We start from the raw sequence: 16,331 nt of genomic DNA on the forward strand, positions 1-16,331 counted from the left end.
GCTTGAAATATTTTCTGCACGAAAAATATTAGTCTACTGTGAACGTACCTTCAGTCAGTTAGTTAAACAGTTGATATTTTTTAAAACTAGTTACCTGAATAATAAATGCAGTATGCTGGCACAGACATGAAAGTATATGTATCGCCCCCTTGAGGACAGACTGAGGTTTGTATCGAAACCTGTTTCCAATCAAGATGCAATGAGGAGAAGATTCAGTTAGCTATATCTATATTGGCTCCATTAGCAATATAAGCTGTCCTCAAAAATGACTTATAATGTGAAAATAAAGGAATAGCAAAAACACAGATTTTTCACAATTGTTCATTTATTGACATCATAAAACAGCAGTTCCAGTTGTGTGTTTGGCCTTGTGATTGACACTGCCAAGTCGCCAAATACACAAGTTATCTTCCTCCTCCTCTCTTGTGCATGACTGAAATCTCTTTGACCGTTATGAGGAGAGTTTGCATTTATCGTGTCCATCTGTAACAGTCACACACACAAAAATATGTCTTCACCCATCTAGCATACGGCCACTGGGACGCAGATAAATAAACATCTAGCACGTCTCTGATAAATCAACAATATAAATCTTGACCTCTGAATCATGATAAATGTGGAAAAATAAACCAACAAACAAAATGAAATGTCCAAAACTAGATTTATCTTCTCTTTTAATGAGAATCCAGATAAAATATTTGCTTTAAGAATAGTTGTTCTTTTGGCATCCATTCCATTTGCTCTAGGCGATACTTTTGTACATACAGTCTATAAACAATACAGTGTTTGATCAAAGGGAGATGTAATGTTTCTCTAGGAGTCATAACATGGGTGACCCACCTGCCCTCAGGAACAACTGCGTGGAAACACAACCTTTATTACGTGTGTTTGTGTAACAGGGATCCACTGTAACACTGTGTCATGTATTCCACTCAAAATAAACACACGCGCACATGCCACATAGGAAGGGATATCCAGGATCAGCACTTACAAAACACACACACACACACACTCTGACTGTCCATTAGCACACACAGCATGGGTACACACACTTTTAACCGTCTCTAAGTCAGTGTTATTACTGGTTTGTACGACACACAGCTACTAGAATCTCAAGATTGTATGTTTCGGGAAGCACGGTGGTTTGAAGAAACCACTGCGTCAGTCACCTGGTTCACCCTGACAACAGTTTGAAAAGGTTTCTCATTGGTTCACTTGTACTGTGGTATGAAACGAACCAATGAGAGTGTTGGAAGGGGTGGGGTTTTTAGGGTGGGCGGGAGCTCTACGATGTACAGAAGCCGGTGGAAATTCTAGCAGATCAAGGAAGGAAGGAATAGGAAGGGAAAAAACAATGAGAGTGATTCAGTCAAGCAGTGTGGAAAAGTTCAGAGTTTTTCAGCAGATCCATGTCTGAGGAGCGGTAAACACGTCGGAGGGGGTGGGAAAGAGTTTTTGGGTTTTTTTGGCGTTTGTTTGTGTGTTTAAGGGCTGTGGTTCATGCATGACTCTCAGACAGAGGTTTTGTAGGTGCCGCTGGTGAGCGTTCGAAGTGTCTCAGAGGGCGCGGGGGATGATGGTGAAAGGTAAGATGGGACAGCTGGCCTCCAGCTCCAGGGCAGTAAGGAAGCATTCGGTGGCAGCGGCATCGTTGCCTTGCGCTTGCAGCACTTCTCCCAGACTGTTCCACACGTCATGGGCCGTGCTGTTCACCTGCACCGCGTCACGCAAGATCTTCTCCGCAAGACTGTACCTCTGCAGCTGATGCAATATCAGACCCTGCAAAAAGACCGACAGAGAGACAAATCAAAAGAGAAAAAGGGAAACCACTGCTGGTCAAAAAAACTAAATAAAACATGTAACAGGAAATTTAAGATGGAGTTCTGGATGAATTTGAACTTTCCTATTGATTTAATAATATGCACACATCTTTTAGCCTCAATACTGAGTCAAATTCAAAATCATTATAAGTTCTTTAATTAAGGTTCAACATGACCCGTTAAGACATTTTATAATTATATTATATTCTATAATTATAAAAGATATATCAAAATCATTGATTAGTAAACCACTGATCTGTCATAGAGAATTATTTAACAGATTTATAATATAACATAATAGAGTTATTTATATAGTTCAGTGTTTGGTAAAACAATTTGAATAGAAAAACAGATTTTTGTGGTTGTTGTTGATACAAATGTACTATAATTAGTTTATAATTATAGTTTACATTTATACTAAATTGTGAATTGAAAATAGAGATTATTTGAAAAAGCAGTGCGGGAAATAACATTTGATTTATTTGTATATATTAAATATTTTTAATAACATCTTATTTTATACATAATATATGAATATAAATGACATTGAAGGCTAGAGTAATTGATGGTATTTGCTGCTAAAAAAAATCAGCTTGGCCATTACAGGAATTGTTTAAAAAGTATATATATATATATATACGCACACACACACACACACACACACACGGAAAAATACAGTATTACAGTTTTTATTGTATTAGACAAATGCTTAAATGTAGTTTTTATTTAATTTAAACATTTAATTTAGTTATGATATAATTTTTCACACAGTTTCTGTATTGCATATACTCATTGTTCTTACTCGGTTTGTCAAATATGTGTCAAAAAAGACCTCTGTATTACAGTTCTATAAAAATATATTTATCTGTTGTATTTGTTTTGACAATGTTATATAATCCGGTTTGAATGCACAGAAGTGGAATTTAACATATTCTTCGTAGTACAGTTAAAAATGTGGTTAATGTGTTAAGAGAATTTGAGACTGAACCACAATCTAAAATAGACGACTGTCTGAAATTGTCTCCTAACGAAAGTAAACTGATATCACGTGTCTATAACAGCCTTTTACTAATAAGCTCCCCATTGACTGAAAACTATAAAAGAAAGTGGGAAGAGGAACTTGGTGAATCTATTTCAGATGATTTATGGAAAGATAGTCTTGAAAACATACATAATTGTTCAGACAATGCAAGACATTGTCTTGTCCAATTTAAAATTATGCATAGGCTTCATTATTCAAAAGAGAAACTACATCACATATACCCAGAAGTGTCACCCATGTGTGATAAGTGCCACTCTTCCGTAGCAACACTTCTCCATAGTTTTGCTCTATGCCCAAGGGTTCAATTGTTCTGGGTTGATATATTCAACATTATGTCTGAGGTCATAAATACTTCAATCGAACCTGAGCCCATGTTTATCATTCTTGGAATATCGGAGACCTTCAGAGAACTGAGCGTGGCACAACAGCGTTTTCTCTCTTATTGCTTAATAATAGCAAAGAGATTAATCCTCATCTTATGGAAGAGCGCAACTGTACCTACCTCTAAGATGTGGTTAGAGGATTTAACTAACACACTTCATTTAGAAAGGATAAGATATACAATGAGAGACAGGCTCAACTTATTCAATAAAACATGGAAACCCCTCATATCATACCTAAAAACTACAAATTCGGTGCAACAGTCCGTATCCTAGCACACGATATGTGACAATGTTAATAGTTTTAGAGTGAAGGTCTCTACGAGGAAGGGTGAAGATAAATGGGAAGGGGTTAGATGGTTGAATAGGGGGTTGGGATATTGTGGGGGATTGTGGTCAGTCTGGTGGGTTTTTTTTTTTTTTTTTTTTTTTTTTGTCTTTGTATGTGTGTGTTCTTGTTTTGTTTTTGCCTTTTTAATGTTGTACCATTTTAAGTTTTAAATTACCTTTTGTATTTTATTTTATCTATTTTTTTGAATTGGTTATAAAAAAAGAGCTCTCAGAATGTACAAGTGAATTGTATGTCAAATTACCTGCTTTAATAAAAAGACGTTTGATAAAAAAATGTGGTTAATGTGGTGCAAGCAGCTAGTGTACGAGTTCAGATGCTGTCCACTGTCCTGCTGTTACAACGGCGTCAGACACATTAACAGACACACAAAAAAAGGTCAGAAAAAGAGAGACAGAGAGAGAGAGAGAGAGAGAGAAAGAGAGATTTGACAGAGACAAGGGTAATACTTCCTCCTGCTACTGGCTACTACAGGGGAGTTCCTTTATAAGACGTGACATTTCTGCTTACTATTAAGGCAGACAGCCGGACACAGCAGCACACACACACTCACACACTTCCTCTGACAAATCTCCACATCCAGGACTCATTGTCTGCTAAATACTAACACTGGATGAAATCTCGCCTCTCTCTTGCATCTCAGTGTAGCAATCGCACAAAAACAACCAAATGTTCCCATAAGAAGAGTAAAACATGAAATCGACTGCAATGTGGGGAGCAACAAACAAAATAAAAATGTAAAACTGCAAAAGGGTTTCAGTTAGTGGATAAAAAGCATGTGCTCACCAGTCTCTGCATGGTCTTGACGTGGGTGGGGCTGATGGACAGCGCCTCCTCGTACCAGCGCTTGGCCTCGTCCACGTTCCCCCGCAGCTCCGCCACCTGACCCTTCATAAACAACACGTTATGGGACATGGGGAACAGGCTGGCTGCTTCCTGTGTACACGCTGCTGCCTCCGCCGCCTTTCCCATTCCAATATACACCTCCGCTGTGGAAAGACAGAGAGAGAAAACAGTGACAGGAGAATTGTTGTGGTGACTGAGCTTTGAGTTTCTCTCTTATCTGGGTTCACACAGGAAATGTGATTCTCAGACAGACTGTCAGCTACCTCATCAGTCTCAACCGTTTCATAGCTCACAAACAGTGATGAGACAGAGATTGATGGGAGATTAATGGTGGAGGGGTGTCCTCCCTCTTCAGCCAACAAACTCCAGGGAAAGTGACTACTAAGCACCTTTACTCTTTCTCACCCTGCCAAGTCCTGCTAAGGTTCCTTTACTTGGCTCAGAGACAGTCAAGCTGGTTAAAGAATAATTAGACTTGGTAAGAGGTGATGATCTTATTCTGAGATAACAAATGAAAGGATTTTCATTTTGCAAATGCCTTTTCTATTTTAGTATCCCAATTTTGCTTAGTTTTAGTATCATTTATATTTTAATGTGCTTTTTTATTTTTTATTAGTTGTTGCTTTTAAATATTTCTATTTAGCTTAAATTATTTTTTTATCTCAGTTTATTGGTTTAGTCATTTTCATACTTCAACTGTATCTTTTATTGCAGCTTTTCAGTTTTACTTTTATTTTAGTTTATTTCTAAATTCAGTCATTTCTAGCATTTCAAAGTTTTTCATCTAATATTTACATATTATTTCAGGTTTTTATTTTATTTAACAAAATGTTTAATAGTTTGATTATTAGTACGCAATAACAACATTTGTTACTGAACTAATCTGCGTTTCTGAACTGTCTGAGTGAACGATTCAATGACTCATTCATAAAGACAGTGACCTGCTATATTTTTTTATAGTTTTAGCTAACAATAACAACACTGTTTTGAATCAGCAGTTTTGAACAAATAATTTTAATGAATGATTCAGTGACTCAATCATTAAGATTCATTAAGATAGATTTCATATTTAAAGTCTCATTTCCTTTTCAAAAACATTTAAATATTCAAAAGTGTATTTTAACACATTACTGTCATTTAATTATTTCTGCAATTGTAAATGCAGTATAAATGCATTCAGGCCACCTGCATTAAACTTTTGTTACTTTTGTTGATCCTGGTTTAATCTGATTGGTAAAAGACCTATAAATGTCTTATTTTTCTAATTAAATGTATTCTTTAAAAAGTGAGAATTTGTCATAAAAGATAAAAAAATTGTCCTTATAAAGATAAAGGAAATCAATTTAAGGGGGCAAATATGGGTTCTTAATGAAAAAGATCATCCTAAACCAGCAGAAAAACACGCACACCCCTAATTAAAGTGCATTCATGCTTTTCTTATCAGTACTTGTGTGGCCTGGAAATCCAACCCATGACTTTAGAGTTGCTTGCATCAACTCCATGAAGATGTAGAACTTTCCTAAACTTCACTGCATTTAACTCATTAAGTCACAAGTAAGCACAATTGCTTGTGTATTCATAAATGCTGATTGTAGATAAAGCAAAAGCTTCCAGATGGGTAATTTGATCCTGCAGGATTTGGTTTTTCCTAATGTATTTGCTTGGACAGAGGAAGCTATTAATAAGCTACAGTGGGTATAGAAAACAATCACAGCCCTTTAAAATAATCACATTTTGTTGCTTTGCAGCCTAAAATGAAGTTTTGTTTCATCTAGTTGTATTTATTCAGTGCAACTTATAACATATAACAAAGATATAACACCAACATATCAGAATATTCTGGTTTTAATTTTTTTTTGTTCTGAAATGTTGGTGTTATATCGTTTACTTGGATGTTATAATTTGTAAATACAGCTGGATAAAATATAAACCGTTTCTGTCTTCATTTCAGGCTGCAAAGCAATAAAATGTTATTATAATATTTGGAGAGGGGGGGATTATTTTCTATTCCCACTATAAATATCGAATGCGAGCTTGACTTATGTTACAAGTATGCAAATTTAGGGCTATGGGTGAAGTTTATACCTGCATGCAGCCAGATCTGGGCAAGGGTCATCCAAGGATGGAGGGGTCCCTGTTTCGGAGCGCTGCTCTGAAGGGAAGAGGCCACCTCAGACAGTGCCTGCTCCACCCGGGACGCTGCTATGGAGGTGGCGTGGACGGAACCTGCAGTGGAAATAGAGTGCAGTGGAAATAGAAGCCTCTATACCCGGGGAGTCAAACTCAGCTCCTGGAGGGCCACAGCCCTGCAGAGTTTAGTTCCAACCTGCTCCAACACACATACCATGTAGTTTTCAAATGAGCCCAAATGATTAGATTAGCTGGATCAGATGTGTTTAATCAGGGTTATATCTAAACCGTGCAGGTCTGTGGCCCTCCAGGAACTGAGATTGACCCCCTGCTCAATACAAACAACCACAATACTCCAGACATTAACAGTCAGGCTTCTCAGGGAAAACTCTGAACTAGAATATTGTTAATATATACATGAAGGCCAAACAGCCTGATCTATGTTTTCAACAGTGCTTTTATTGATAATTAAAAGTAAATGTTAAAATTAAAACTATTAAAAATCATTATTTGAATTAAAGCTATAATAAAATAAATTAATTTTTAAAAGAATTTATGTTGACTTAAATTAAAATTAAATTAAATTTATGCATTTAGCAGACACTTTTATCCAAAGTGACTTTCAGTGCATTCAGGCTATCAATTTTTACCTAACGTGTTCCCAGGGAATCGAACCCCCAACCTTGCACTTCATAGCGCAATGCTCTACCAATTAAGCTACAGGAACACTACTTTGCAACAAAATAAAATAAAATGCTAAAATGATAGACACTTAAATAAAAATAAAGCAACAAAATGTTGATCTTATAAAAGTATCAAGTACAAAATTAGTAAAAACGTAAAACTAAAATTAAAATACAAAAAAGAAAAAAAGGCTAATTCAAAATATTCAAAAAAAACAAACAAACACTTTTTTTAATATATTTAACATATAAGAGTTCAAAATCTCTTGATTTGAACATTTCTATTCTAAAATTCAAGATTTAAAAACACATCAACACTACTAGTCATTTTGGGAAACACAGGGGTTAAAAAACATTCAGAGATCCAACAATCTGTACTAAACCCTCAGAGTTTCCAAAACGTGGACAAAATTTTAACAAGCACACTTGCACACGCCACTTAAACACAAACAGCATAAAATTATTAACAATGAAAAATTAAAATCTGCATATTTGCAACTACTTTCCACAAATTGACCCAATCTAGCATTTTAAAAGAGCAGGCTGTAAATGTAAATCAAATTTCATATCAGAGAAACAGATCAACGCAAACTATGCTGTTTTCATTAAATGGATAGTTCACCCCAAATTACATTCTGGTTCTCATATACAATCATTTTAAATTTGAAAGTATCATCAAATGATTCTCTAAAAAGATCAGACTTAAAAGAAAAATTCATAAATTTTTGTGTTTGCATGATATGTATGTGTACTGCGTATATGTATACCTAATACACACACATACATGTATAGATTTAAGAAATATTGATATGTATATATGATTTATATTACGTACATATGTGTGTGTGTATATATATATTATATATATATATATATATATATATATATATATATATATATATATATCTTAAATATATACATGTATATGTGTGTGTATGTTTATATACTGTGTACATGCACAGTACACACGTATATTACGTAAACACAAAAACACATTTTTGAAGAGCTCGAGTTTCTATTCTTTATAACTGCAGGCAACAGGCGGTTTGTACAATCTTCAAAATTTCTACTTTTGTGTTCCACCGTTCAAACGTTTGAGGTCGGTAAATCAAAAATACTGTAAAAACTTCTGAAATATTACTACCATATAAAGTGAGTTTTCTATATGAATATGTTTTAAAATGTAATTTATTCCTATAATGACACTTCTGAGCTTTCAGCAGCCAGCAGCAAATGACCTTTAGTTCTGGGTGAGCAGTTTTACCAATAAAATTCCAGATCTGGCGTCAGTTCCTTTTCAATTTGCCAGATTCAGGAGATGAACTGCAGAGAATGAACTGAAGACACCACATCAGTTTCCAGAACTGGGGGAACTGAAATGAAATTGCCCCCTACAGTCCAGCGATCACAGATTCCCTATTTGTCTGGACGTGCGGCTGTGAGCTGTGGTCAGGGCATCAGTGTGGTCATTAAAGTCTCTGTCGGGGTTCAGAGGAACATATTAAGATCCTCAAGAGTCTCTGTGAGTCATAGGCTGGGTTTTATCGACCAGACCAGCGGGACATAAAACACATTCAGACTGAAATCGATCCCTGTACATCTCAGTTTCGTTCTCTTTAGCAATGAGCCTGTTGAGTCAAATCCATAGCTGCTGCTCCTATGTTTAGTGTTTCTATGGCGACAGTGGACAAAGCCATGGATGACTGGACCAAACACTGAGAATCTGCCCCGGTGTGTACGGATTTCAAAAGACTTCCAGGGGATCTCTTCATGAATGTTCTACACCACAGCCTTTAAAAACTCACACAAGAATGAACAAACTAAAACCACGACACAGAACATTGATGGCTGTTCTAGGTTAAACCAGTTTTACTATAATAATCTCGATTCAGTCAATGTTTCTTATTCCCACATTGTTCCTTTATGACTTAATGATTTTTGTTCTCATCGCTCTTCCTGTTGTCACATGCATTAATAATACTACCATTTAAATGTTTGGGGTCTGTAAGTTTTTATGCTCTTTTGAAAGAAGTTAACACTTTTTATGCAGCAATGATGAAACAAACTGATCATAAGTCAGAGAAAATACATTTGAATGAAATGCAGTTCTTTTAAACATATAATTATTACGTTATATTATATGAATACTTCACAAATGACCCAAAACTTTGAAATGGTAATATATTTATAGTAAACACTTGAAAGTTACACTGGAGGAGAACTCAAATTCCATCATGTGTCTTTTGAATTAAGCTCAAAAGTCAAACAGATGACTTCTTTGGTGCTCTTTTGTAATTTTGGAACTTGACAACATCTGTCTGCATTTCAACTGTGTGGAAGAGCAGCTTGGACATCGTGTTTTACACAAAAAGAAAGTCATACAGATTGGAACAACATGAAATGATCCAATATGAATTATTTTAAGTGTGAACTATCCATGAACTAAGTGAGTATATTTAAAAAGTTCTTATACTTGACTGGGTCAAGCACTTTACAAACTACTGAAGTAAGTCAACAACTTCACATCTCTCTTAAGCACATGCGTGTACACACGCAAACTCAAACATCTCATGATGCAGTAGACCAGCCTGCAGAAAGAGCGTGACCATGGAGCTCCATGCTAGGAGTGGGAAAGCATCATCACACGCAATCACACACACATAAAAGCAGTTATGTTTTTAAAGAGACAGTACTTTCTTCACCAGAACCTGCTGTAAATATACAGAAAGTCTTTGGTTTCTAATGCATCCCCACTTTTGGCATTCCTACAATCCTACAATAACCTGTACATAGCATATGTCATATTTTTGATCATGAGCACCACTCGGCACGATTATGACACCCGCAAATCACATCCTCTTTAACGGTCCATCGCTCTTAACAGAGACTGGACTTTAGAAACAGCTTCTAAATGTGAGACACTTAAAGGAAATTAGAGCTTGTGATCTACGATCCAGAGACCTGGGTGCTGTTCCATCAGATACCACACACCCAATTTATATCAAGTGACCCTAATGACAAATGATCAATATTTAAATAATAACTTTTAAAATAATTACAGGATCAGTAGAAGTCCCTCTAAAAACGCTTGACTTCACTCAGGTTTCAAATAAAACGAAACAATTATCTTAAACTGGGATTAAACTGTGGACTGTCAGATGGAATTAAAAGAGCTTAAGTCTAATTTTGGATCAACGTTTAAAAAAATAGAGCACATTTTTTAGACAAGGTCATTGCTCTCCCAAGGCACTTAATTATTTAGATTAATTAATTTATAATCACAGAAAACTTTTATAGGGCTTTTATAATAACAAGAGACAGGTAATGTGGATATTTATATATACACAATACAGTTTAAGAGTTTGGGGTCAAGATTTATTTATTTATTTCTTAAGAAGAATTTTTTTTTTGTCCAGCAAGGATTCATTAAATTAATCAAAAGTGACATTAGCGTAAATGGGAAAAAATTATTTATACAGGATTAAAATATTATTCATGTACAGACACTGCACAAGCAGTTTTGGAGTATAATAAAGTGCGGTTTATAATATAATCCTAATAATGACCAAAAGTAATAGCGATACTTACCATACCATTCATTCTAATAACATGTATAATAATTATAACTAATTGTCTCATTAAAACTAATAAGTCAGAATCCAAACAGAGCTAAAAGTACCCATAAATATTTGGCTTTAAGCAGCAGTAAGCATTAAACCCTGTCTGAAATGCCTGGAGGAACAATACTGTCTCTTTAATTATTAAGAACTGAGGCCAAATGAGTGCATTTACGTCTCTCCAGTACAAAGAGGCCTGGGACACAAAACACCAGGAAAGGACACACAATAAGGGGGTAAAACAAAAGGTAAGAGGCAATGCCTCTATTGAACACATTATGCCAGTGTGTGTTTAGTTTCTTAACAGACAGGTGGTGGGTGCACTCTGCCAAAGGGGAGAAGGCCAGCGAGGCAATGAAGCAGGTGTGTGTGTGTGTCCGCATATATATTAGGGGTGGCACGGTTCAACTTTTTCACGGTCCAGTCTGTTTCACGGTTTTAGAGTCACGGTTTTCGGTACAGTTCTGTATGTGCTATGTTTATGGAAAAACTATAATTTCTAATAATAAGAAAAAAGAAGAATATTCTATCCAACTACAGGCAACAGCACAAATAAATACAATACAGTAAAGCTACAAACAATAAACAGTGATTTTCATTTTTTTTAGGCAGGTCTAGCATTAGTTTTTAGGTACAGAAATTGAATAAAGTAATCAAAATGTAAAACAGCACTGCATATTGGACTGTATAAATGAAAGATTATTCTTTATTAAAGTTATAAAAGCTTTTTAATCAAGAGCAGTGAGTGATTTCTTTGTTGTTGTTGCTGTTAAGATTAATAGAAAAACTGTCACTTTAAGAGAACGCACTGATCCTGCAGGGCTGCGTTCAGCCGGCTATGTCTCCTGTAGGATACTTATCAAAACAGGCATTTTGACATTATTTTTGTGTGAATTTGTCCATTTAAACTAGGGTAACCATATGAGCCATTTTCCCAGGACGCGTCCTTGCCAGGATTTTTATATTGCCAAAAATATCCAGATTTTGGCTGTTTGTGCTGTGCAGATCGATCATTGTATGACATTCATGAGAGCTTTATAGAGCAGAGCAGACGGCTCCTTATGCATTCAAATCACTCTCTTGGTACTTTGGTGTCATACAATGATCGGGGCGCAGCGACGCTTCAAGTTGAATGAACGAACAAAAGCCTAACATGTACATGTATTTGCATTGCTTTGATCGTTCTCTGTAGATCTCACCTTCTCACACGCCACGATTGGTTGATTATGTACCATACCTGCATGTTATTGGTCAAACTACTTTGGATGATTTAGGCAATATAGAAATCCTGGCAAGGATGCGTTATGGGAAAATGGCTCATATGGTCACCCTTATTTTTAAACAATACTTCAGAGAGAGCTTAATATTTGGCCACGTTCTGAGGTGCGGGTTTGCGTGCTTCGGATGAGTGCATGCACAATTTTTCCCACTGCACGCATGAGCTCATGTCCTCTGGCTCTTAAATGTGACAAAGCTTGAATGAGTTTAGTTTAAATACATATTAACGTGTGCTGTTCAGGTTTCATCTGTGCACGCGCTATCAGCACCCGGGTGATGACGGAATAATTGACTGCTCGTAATCCAGCATAAGGCATTCACATTGATCAAGAGTGAATGGGTTTCCAGGGTTTTTTTTTTTTTTTACGCTATTGTTGTAATGTCTGGGAATCCAGAATGCGCATCCATCAACATAAACATATATTAGTTGAACCCAGTCTGTTGTACATGTTATTTATAGCAAACCATATTACAGATGCTTTAAATTTAGATTTAAATTGAACCGCAGTCCCAGCGCGTGCCGAACCATGTGTGGAGAACCGAACGGTTCGGGGTTTTTTCTGCTAACCGTGCCACCCCTAATATATATGTGTGTGTGTGTATAGAGGCAGAGTAATAACAGCAGGACTACTTACAAACCCCAATAAAGGAGTCAAAACCATGAAAGAAAGCATCTGGAAGGTTGCCTTGGAAACCAAAAAGAACGACAAAAATGGGACAATTACTCATAAAAAAATTGAGATAAAAAACAACAACAACCACCACAACAGAAAGTTTACAAAAACACAAATGTAATGACAAAAAGAAATTGTCTGACTTTCTTTAACACCACAAACCAAAGTGTCATGAGTCCTCCTGAGCAGGTGATGGCCCTTTAAACCCTGTTTCTGAGATTCTCACACTCTGTGGACGCAGGTGGCAGGTTCACAGGTGTGTGTGACACTGTGTTTGGGACTTTAGGTGTGTAAATGCAATAGTTTGGATGCACAAACACCGCACAGTGAGTAACAGCAGAAACTGATCACACATAGCATTACAAAAGACAGACCCTGTTTACACCTGGTTTTATGGGAATGTCTGTCTCGGGAGGTCTGATCAAATGTGGACCGTGCTAAATTAAGGTTAAATTGGTAAAACACAATGGTAAAGTCATACCATCCCAAAACCAGAGACTCTCCCATCAAAATCTGATCATGAAATGCATGTAAATACATGAATTTACATGCACAGACATAAACAGCAATCTGACAGCGATTGTCTGAGACAGATTTTTATACGTAGTGTAAACAGGGTAAGAGGGAGAATGTATCTAAGATGAAGAGAAAGGGGACAAAACTGTAGTATGAGTGAATTTGAGTAACACAGGATATCTGTAGATGAACTCTCCCTCTCTCTCTCTCTCTCTCTCTCTCTCTCTCGCTCTCTCTCTCTCTCTGAAGATACGAGTGTGGATATGATCCCAGGTCTTAAACGGCTGATAGCAAGTGTCACTGTTTCTCTGTTTTCGTTTCCCCATGAGCCTCTTAGTGGAGATTAAGTGCTCATGGGCCACTGGATCCCTGAACCCACACCATCACATCATCCTGCCAGCGGCATTTACAGTCTTATAACAGCCCTGTACTCAATTAACGGCCTTTTAAAGCTGATATAAGCCAGAACGTAACACACCATAAAAGTAGAGCGAGCTACATCTAACTTTTGAAAAAAAGAAGTACATGGACTCAATCGGTTTTCACATAATTTGTGCATTCAAGATTTTTTTCTTCACTGTACTTAAAACAAGAAAGAAAGTGTAAATATGGCCTGAAAATTGGTGGGAAAATTGCTTCTTGGGGCAGGTTAAAATCACCACATTACAAAACCATTAGTGCCTGATGGTCTTTAGAGGCCATGGTCTTCGAAATGAGGCCTCCGAAACCCAAACACTGCTTCAGCACCAATCCAAACTTCAGCAGCAAACAAGTCACCAAACACTCAACCAAATCCCAATTGAATTGGGCTGGTAGGTGGGGTTATGCAGACTGAGCAGTGCAGTTAGGGGCAGGGGATTGGCTAGTGAGAGGAGAATCATGCCTTGCTATTGGCCGAAAAACACACACAAGGTGCAGAGTGAATTACTGGCGGAGGAGAAGCGTCGGCGGGGGGCATGGTCACAGAAAGCATGGCTGCTGCGCCTCTGGGTGGATTCGGCCTTGGGTGGAGGTGAAGAATAGAAGGATGAGAGAGGAAAAAGAGGAGATACAGGTTCTGACCCCGAGAAGGAGGAAGAGGCATGAGAGCCTAGGAATAATAAATGAGAAAGTGAAAAGGATGTGATATTAAAAATAATAATAATGATAAATTATTTGGGGAAACACAGAATATTGAGGAAAAAAAGAATATAAAAATCAATCCCAGTAAATAGAAAAAATAATTAGGACTGTCATAGGGAAGTGTTAATTTAACATGAATCTGAACTATATTAAACAATGTTAAAAACGATGCATTTTTAACTTCTGACCTATATGTACATTTTTTACATTTAAATAATAATAATAAAAAAAAATTGGATTGACAGACATAAAAATAATGGAAAATGTAATAAATAAATAAATGAAAAATAAATAAATAAGCAGAAACAGTTGGAAACAGAAAGATAAGGTTTTAAAGAAAATGGGTAACTGCTGAATCACAGAAGCAAGAGAACATGTTAATAGTCTGCATACACCGCTCAGAAACCGTCCAGCATCACTGCTGTGCAAACACAGCAAAAATACACCTGCACTCATCTCAGTCCTCTTTATCTAATTACTCTACTCACTCTACTCAAGATACTGGGGAAATGCATGGCAATTTAGCTGTAACTGAAATGAGTCGAAGCAGTTTTTCACATGAAGTACTGAATAAAGGCTTATTGTTCTTTTAGGAATTAAAGGGGTTAAACCACAAATGTTTCTTGTGTTGAGGAATAAAAGCATCCATCCCATTTCCTTCTAATCACTTTACCATGACTTGGCAGGCCAAGTTGCTTAAGACTAAATAGTGTTTTGACGCCAGAAACCCATTTTTTTTGCCACTTTGTTTAAAAAAAAAATAATAATAAAAAAACAAGCTGTGACGTATAAATGCAGTATGTTTGCATAGAACTTAAAATAGAAGAAAATGTTCATGATATGACCCTTCTAAAAGGCTTACAGCTTTGGATATTCAAAAAATACAAGTATATTAAAATATATATTCTTATTAGGCCATTCATTCTAAATCTAAATCTGTGTTTGAGAGAGAAAGAGAAAGACGTATGCAGGAAATACAGATAAAATGACAATAAAAGCTGATGCAAACTCACCAAAAAGTGTAGGGCAAAAAAAGCTGTTACCACAATAACTATAGCGATACAAATATATGCACATTAATTTATGAGCGTGTGTCTGTGTGTGTGCATGTGCGCACTCACCTGTCTCTGGATCACTGAAGTCAGGTAGTGTCATAGCATTCAGCTGACGACGGTCAGCAACAGCTCTGTCTAACAGACTGCTCCCCCTCCCAGAATCACTACACACACACACACACACGAGACAAGAGGCAATTAAGACTTTAAAATTTGAAAATGAGTCAAGCACTCAGACAGGAGACAGAGGATGTCATGATCCTTGCACATCAATACACACAGAATGATGAAACCCTCAGAAATCACACTCAGCAGACTGCTTTTGCACACACAACCACAATGCTTCTGCAACACTATTCATCTGAAAAGCAGTGTAGAAATAACTGAAATATTCAAAAGAAAATATTTTTCACAAAATTATACTGAAATTTCACCAATGGACGATTTCTCCCATTCATATTTCTAGATGTGGAATTTCTTTGTGTCCTCATACTGTCTCTGGAATGCGCACAAAAACATCTGACAGTGCGGCAACTGTTTAGGGTTCGAGGACGACTTTAAATAACAGCGGTGGGGTTTAGAGAGAAGGAGCACAGGTGGTCCTGACAAAGAAGCGCTACCCAGGGTCTGGATGGAGGGACTCTGAACTTGTGGCAGAGTTTGGTTACAGTGTCCAGGCACTAATTGCTCTCTGGTGGATTGCCACCAGGTACTGAGTTCAAGACAGTTTGACAGGAAAAGCTGGAGTATTCTGGCAGCATAGAATAATCAGAGAATAGTGAGCGAGAGAATGCTGGACTGAGTCACATTATGCAGCAG

At 36.8% G+C, this 16,331-nt stretch overlaps 1 protein-coding gene across 5 annotated transcripts in view; it reads right to left on the reverse strand.

Moving 5' to 3' along the window:
• Positions 1–307: 307 nt before the first annotated feature.
• Positions 308–16,331, reverse strand: part of LOC128031551 (tetratricopeptide repeat protein 7B-like) — a 34,793-nt gene continuing 18,769 nt past the window's right edge. For 2 of the 5 annotated variants that reach the window (XM_052619864.1, XM_052619863.1), the window contains 5 exons: positions 15,579–15,676; positions 12,781–12,831; positions 6,523–6,663; positions 4,378–4,580; positions 308–1,779 (listed from right to left, as the gene is read on the reverse strand). In XM_052619864.1, coding sequence (XP_052475824.1) covers positions 1,558–1,779; positions 4,378–4,580; positions 6,523–6,663; positions 12,781–12,831; positions 15,579–15,676 — 715 coding nt within the window. In that variant the 3' untranslated portion in view covers positions 308–1,557. Of the gene's footprint in view, positions 1,780–4,377; positions 4,581–6,522; positions 6,664–12,780; positions 12,832–14,263; positions 14,426–15,578; positions 15,677–16,331 lie in introns of all 5 variants that reach the window. The other 3 variants (XM_052619866.1, XM_052619865.1, XM_052619867.1) reach the window with 2 other exon arrangements.

The sequence above is a fragment of the Carassius gibelio genome, chromosome A17, assembly GCF_023724105.1.
Source record: "Carassius gibelio isolate Cgi1373 ecotype wild population from Czech Republic chromosome A17, carGib1.2-hapl.c, whole genome shotgun sequence".
In the NCBI taxonomy this organism is placed as follows: Eukaryota; Metazoa; Chordata; class Actinopteri; order Cypriniformes; family Cyprinidae; genus Carassius; species Carassius gibelio.